Source organism: Chrysochloris asiatica, unplaced genomic scaffold (assembly GCF_000296735.1).
Source record: "Chrysochloris asiatica unplaced genomic scaffold, ChrAsi1.0 scaffold00053, whole genome shotgun sequence".
NCBI classification, from domain to species: Eukaryota; Metazoa; Chordata; class Mammalia; order Afrosoricida; family Chrysochloridae; genus Chrysochloris; species Chrysochloris asiatica.
Genome location: NW_006408571.1, coordinates 16041914 through 16048079, shown reverse-complemented (window position 1 = coordinate 16048079; position 6166 = coordinate 16041914). Strand labels below are relative to the sequence as shown.

General features: G+C 44.9%; 1 protein-coding gene across 1 annotated transcript in view; it reads left to right on the top strand.

The window, feature by feature from the left end:
* The window catches only part of IGFBPL1 (insulin-like growth factor binding protein-like 1), a 15179-nt gene extending 10730 nt beyond the window's left edge, over positions 1 to 4449 (top strand). The window contains exons 3-4 of the mRNA XM_006863188.1: positions 1165 to 1281; positions 4306 to 4449. Coding sequence (XP_006863250.1) covers positions 1165 to 1281; positions 4306 to 4449 — 261 coding nt within the window. The remainder of the gene's footprint in view (positions 1 to 1164; positions 1282 to 4305) is intronic.
* The last annotated feature ends 1717 nt before the right edge of the window (positions 4450 to 6166 follow it).

Genomic DNA, 6166 nt, shown 5'->3' with positions numbered 1-6166 from the left:
GGGGAGAGACAGGGGGCTGGGGAGAGACAGATAGGGACAAACAGACATGGATAGCATTCTTTCTCCTTTAAGTGTGTCTGTGTGTAAATTTTTATACATGGATCAGAGGATTAAAGAAAGATACTTCATGTATTACTCCCCTACTCCCCAGTTTATACCTCAAAGCTTTCTGCAAAGCGAGGGACATTGCATTATTTTCTGTGCCATTAGCTTCCTTGTCCATTTAGGCATCTGCCATTTATCTACTCAAATCAGCCACAAGAAGTTCAAACCTACTTCACTAAAGAGATGGGTTTTAGAAAGACCCAGCTGGTGGCAGATGACCCAATCCTTCTGCAAAAATAAATCTTCCTGCATATCCATTTTTGGGCTACTGAAGTGGGTTTTAACACATTGTTGTTGTTAAGTGCCTTAAATTCTGACTCATAGCAACCCTGTATAGGGTTTACAAGGAGTGGCTGGTGAGTTTGAACCACTGATCTTGCAGTCAAGTGCTTATCCTACGGCTCCCTACCAAGACTCCTTATCCTCCCCATATCTCAACAGCCCCAAGGAGGGCCCTGGAATTCTGAACTGCTCCTTGCAGCCATCGAGTCTATTCAGACTCCTAGCAACTCTACATAGGGTTTCTAGACTGTAAATCTTTACTGGGGCAGACAGCCCCATCTTTCTCCCTTGGAGCAGCTGGTGGGTTTGAACCTCCAGCGTTGCAGTTAGCAGCCCAACACCTAAGCCACAGCACCACCAGGACTCAAATCTTCACAGTCAGTGGGGACGACTACATACTTGTAGAATTATAAAAAAGACTGAAATTGTTTAAATAAAAACAAGAGGTGCTACAGTTTGAGCAAGAAGTCTTGATGGTATGATGGTTAAGCAGTTGACTGCTAACCAAGAAGTCAGAAGTTCAAACCCACCAGCAGCTCCAAGGGAGACACGCCCTGGTGCTCTGCTCCTGTCAAGATTACAATTTAGGAAAACCCAGTTCTACTCTCTCGTACAGGGTGGCTATGAGTCAGAACCTACTCACCAGCGCGCACATACAGCGTCAACAGTGTTTTCCTTTGTGTCTTTGAGAGGATGAGGGTGGTGAGGTGTCTGTGGGGTGGTCCTTACCCAGTCATGCTTTATCTAAACCTCTCCTGGTTTGTCTGTTCTCCATAGGTCACACAATCTCCTGCGGGCACCCAGGTGCTGGAAGAACTGCCTGGGGACCATGTCAATGTGGCTGTGCAGGTGCGGGGGGGCCCTTCTGATCATGGAGCCACAGCCTGGATTTTGGTGAGCATCTTGCTGGTTTAGGATCAATGGAGATTATTGACTCACAACTAGTCACCAGGAGCTGTCAAATTGATTCTGTATGCCAAAGTAGAACTATTCTATGCTACACTCGATTTCAATTGGCTGCTGTTTTCAGAAGTAGATTGACAGGTCTTTCTTCTGAGGTGTCCGAGTGGACTCAAACCAGCAACCTTTCAGTTAGCAGCCAAGTGCATTAACCACCTTTTGTATTTTTATAACGTGCAACAGTTTTCAAAGCTGGTTTTGTCCATTTCTCATTGGACCCCATCGTAGCTCTAAAGCAGGCAGGACAGGTAGTGTATTCCCTAGGACCCCCCACTTCCCCCCGCGAAGATGTCCATGTCCCTGGAACCTGTGAATTTGCCGTTACATGACAAAGGAAAATTAAGACTTCTAATCTGACAACTTTAAGGAGCCTTAGTGGGCCTTGAGCTGCTAACTGCAAAGTCAGCAGTTCAAACCCACCAGCCTCTCCATGGGAGAAAGATGAGGCTGTCTGTGCCCATAATGATTTACAGTCCTGCAAACCCTATGTAGGGGCACTGTGAGTAAATGGCAGTGGATTTGGTTTGGGTTTAATCATCAGACTTTAAGATAAAAAGATGGGTCCACTGTCATCACAGGAGTCCTTTAATGGTGAAGAGAGAGGCAGAAGGGTCAGAGGCTTTGCAGATAGAGGAAGGGACCACAAGCCAAGGAATGCAGGTAGCCTTATTAAGCTGGAAAAGACAAGAGACTGGTTCGCCTCTAGAACCTCTAGAAGGAAGGTAGACTGGGCTTTGGCCCAGGGAGACCCATTTAAGACTTCTGAACTCTAGAACTGTAGATAAATTTGAAGTGTTTTAAACTGAGTTTGTGATGCTTTATTATGGCAGCCAATAGAAAGAGAGTACACCTGCCTAAGAGCACACGACAGCACATTTGATCCCCTTCAGAGCTCTTTTCTGCTATGTGCAGCTTGCTTGGTGACAGGAGAGAACACCAGGTGATTGAGAAAGCGATGGAGTGAGGAGATGGGACTCAGGTTGTGCCAGTCACTCAGCTTCTGTTGTCACCACTGTAAGAAGGGGGCTCAGGACTGGACAGTATCTGAGAGCCCTTTTGATCTTAGTAATCTGTGATTTACCTGTAGTGAGGACAGAAACCCCTCACCCTGAAGGGACAACTGTTACAAATTCAAAATGAGATCGTGTGTGTGCTCCCTCTCCACAGTCTGTCAGTGATTTACCATTGACAGAAGCCGGGAGATCTGCACTGCAGAGCGGGTGAGAACAAGATGCTTTCTCAGGCATCTTCTTCATGTTCTTTTCACTTTTTATTGTGACGGTTTCACATAACCACCAACCACCACAGAAAAAGTCAATTTCCATTCATGCATATTTTGTTTTATGCTGTTAATCGCAATCCGCACACATTTTTGCTGACCTCCCTCTTAATTGTATATTGCCTTTCCAGTCATGGTGTGGCACTGTAGGATAAGCATTAGACTGTTAACTGCAAGGTCGGTGGTTTAAACTCCACAGCAGCTCCTCAGAAATCCTATACGGGGTCACCATGAGTCAAAACGGACTCAACGGCACTCAACAACCACTCTCTAGTTAGTAGTTTCCCTTCCCTTCCCCTCCCAGGCCTGTTAACCATCAAAGAATGTTTCCTTTAGTGTGGAAATCCTTTTTTGACTTTTTATAATAGCGGTTTCATATAATATTTGTCCTTATTGACTTATTTTAGTCAGCATAATGTCCTCCAGGTTCATCCATGCTAGGAAGTGTTTCATAGATTCATTTCTTTAACTTTATCTTGCATTCCATGTGTGTACCATAGTGTGTGTGTATCCATTCTTCCATTGATGGGCATTTAGACTGTTCCATCCTTTGCTATTGTGAATAGTACTGCAATGAACATGTGATTGTTGTTGTGTGCTGTAGAGTCAGCTCCGACTCAGTGACCCTGTGTAAGGTTTCCGAGGCCGTAAGTCTTTACAGGAACAGAAAGTTGGTGGATTAGAACTTCTGACCTTGTGGTTCGCAGTCCAGCTCATAACCCACTAGAGACGACTAAGGCTCCTGCAGTGAATATTGTTGTTTTTAAGTGCTGTTGAATCAGGTCCGACTCATAGCAAACCTGTATAGGGTTTCTGAGGAGCAGCTGGTGAGTTTGAACCTCTAACCTTGCAGTTCAAACCAACCTTGTGATCTAGTGCGTATTATCCTAAAGCGCCACACTAGGACTCCATGCCCTGGACATGGATGTGCATATATCTGTTCATGTCACATGGTATTTTTATTTCCAACTTTCTGAGGAAGCTCCTTCCCGTTTTCCACAGTGGTCGCACCATTTTACAGTCCTTCCAGCAATGTTTGAGGTTTCTAGTCCCTCCATACCTTTACCAGCATTTGTTGTTTTCTGTTTTTCCAAGATTTACTATTAATGCTGGGCTGGTCATCTGCATTTTCACCCACATCTCTTCTACCCCCAGCTGAAAAACTTGGAGTGCAGTTGGGTCTGTGGCTGTTTCAAATAAAGTACACTCCTCCCCACCCCCATTTTCTTACAAGGAAAGATGTGGGATGGTTATCTTTGATGTTATTTTATAAAAGCTGCTTCCACGAGGAGCATTTTTGGTCATTCTTTAGTCAGTAGATATCTGTTCTTTTGAAATTTTAACTGGTAGCATTTTCCTTATCATCGACTCGTATTCCTTTAAAAAAAGGGATGAAATAGCTCACAGTAAAAGGCAGGAATACATAGGAATTGTTAAAATGAGAGCCACAATCAAGAAGATGCCCCTGCAGAGGACAGCTTGGAAGAAAACTGAACTCTGCGTTTGTTGGCAGCCAAGGCAAGATGAGAGATAAGTGAACTGTATCTTATTCTGAAAAAGAGTAAGTGTTCAGATGTATCATTAGGAATAAAATAAGCATTAAATTTTTCTTTGCCAAATATAACTATTCATATAAGAGAACACTTACCTGTTCTCTCTCTTGACTGCTTTATTTCTAGATCAACCCACTAAAAAAAGAAGATGAAGGTGTATACCAATGCCATTCAGCCAACATGGTTGGGGAGGCCCAGTCCCACGGCACAGTGACAGTCATAGAACTGAGTGAGTACCAACCAAACCCCCCACCTCCCAACTCCAGATGACCCACATGATGGAGTACATGCTGTAAGTCATTTTTAATATTTATATACACATGTCACTGGAGATTTGCAGTGGCTTCTAAGATATGTAATGAAAAGACATAAACCGAGGACACCAGAAGGAAGGCAAAACTGGTGTAGGACTATATATAGGCAGAATCTATAGTAGGTTCTGCACGGAGAGCACTCTGGGCTGCCTAGTACAGCAAGTCAATGAGCAGAAATGTTAGGAGTTTAGGAGGCGCAAAAATATGATAACACCAACCATTCTTCCCACAACCCTCTCTACTCCTCAGTTGGGGTCTATAATCCGCTGAGACACACAGAATGCAGACATCATACTAACAGTTATAGATTTATTAATAAGGAAGCTAACGGGTTGCAATACAGAGTCAGAATATGCTCAGGGCACTGTTGTTCTAGTCGGTTTTGGATAAATGCCCACAGGACACAGCACTCCGCCCTAAGCCTCAGCATAAAGGCACTCAGTTCCAGCTTTGAGGGTTAGCAAACCTTGCTCCCCCACTTAAGTACCTGGAGGCGCCCCACTCTACTTACAAGCTTCCTGCCCAAAGCCACCCAGCTGTCCTTGCTCTACCTGGTGCTCCTCTGCCACTCCTCCAATGTCACAGCTTTCTGTCCCTGGATGGAGGAGGTACACTGTACAGGGAGCTGGTCTTCAGTCTTCTCTGATGGTAGTGAGATCTCCCCTCTTGCTTCTGAGATGGCTCACTTTATACCCACTTTAGAGCTCTACATTTTCGCAATTACATTGAAATCCATTACTGTCCTCAGCTGAATCATGTCATCTTGTCAGTATGTTTTGACCTTGTGCTTCAAACTGACCTTGTGGTCCAGTGCCTTATCCTGCTGCACCACACTAGGATTGCAGCATGTACTCCATCCATCGGAAACCCTATACAGGGTTGCTGTGAGTCGGAACCGAGTCCGTGGCACACCACAACCAGCACCACCACATATTTCAAAAGAGATGGACTCAAGATACAAGCTAATCTTATTATAGATTGTGTCCCACCTCATTAACGTAACTGCTTCTCACATAACTGCTTCACTAACATCACAGAGGGGAGGATTTGCAACTCATAAGAAAACATCAGACCACAAAGTGGAGGAAACTACAGGATACTGAGTATTGTGGTTCAGTCAAATTGACACATATTTTGTGGGGACACAGTTCAATCTCTAACAGTTGTGAACGTCGTGTATGTTCATGAAATGAAAAAGAGCAATTTTTTCTGTGTTGGAGGCTGAAGGGAATATTTTCTCTGGGTCCTTCTCCAGAGGACACTGAGTGACTTAGCAGACAGCTTCATCGTGACAGCATCTGTGTGGAAACACCCTGCAAAGAAGTCTGCCTGAGTTGCATTTGTTTGCCCCTAGATTCTGCCATCACCAGATTTTGCCTTCCTGCCTGCGATTTAGCACCACATTGCTCAGAGGGCGGGGGCAGAGAGTCTCCAGGTCTCCGCTGGCCAGGAGGCTCATGGTCCTCATAGGCACGTAGGTGAGAGCTGGGTGGCATCTGTCTCCTGCACGGTGGGATTGTGAACTAGAAAATAAGTGGGTCTCTTCACTAGCCAGTCTTTGCTGCATAAAAATTCCTAACGCTGACTGGTTCATAACACACACATTCATAGTTCTTGCTCACATTCTGTACCTCAGCTACAGGTCTGCTATGGCCCTGCCCCACGTGTTTGCA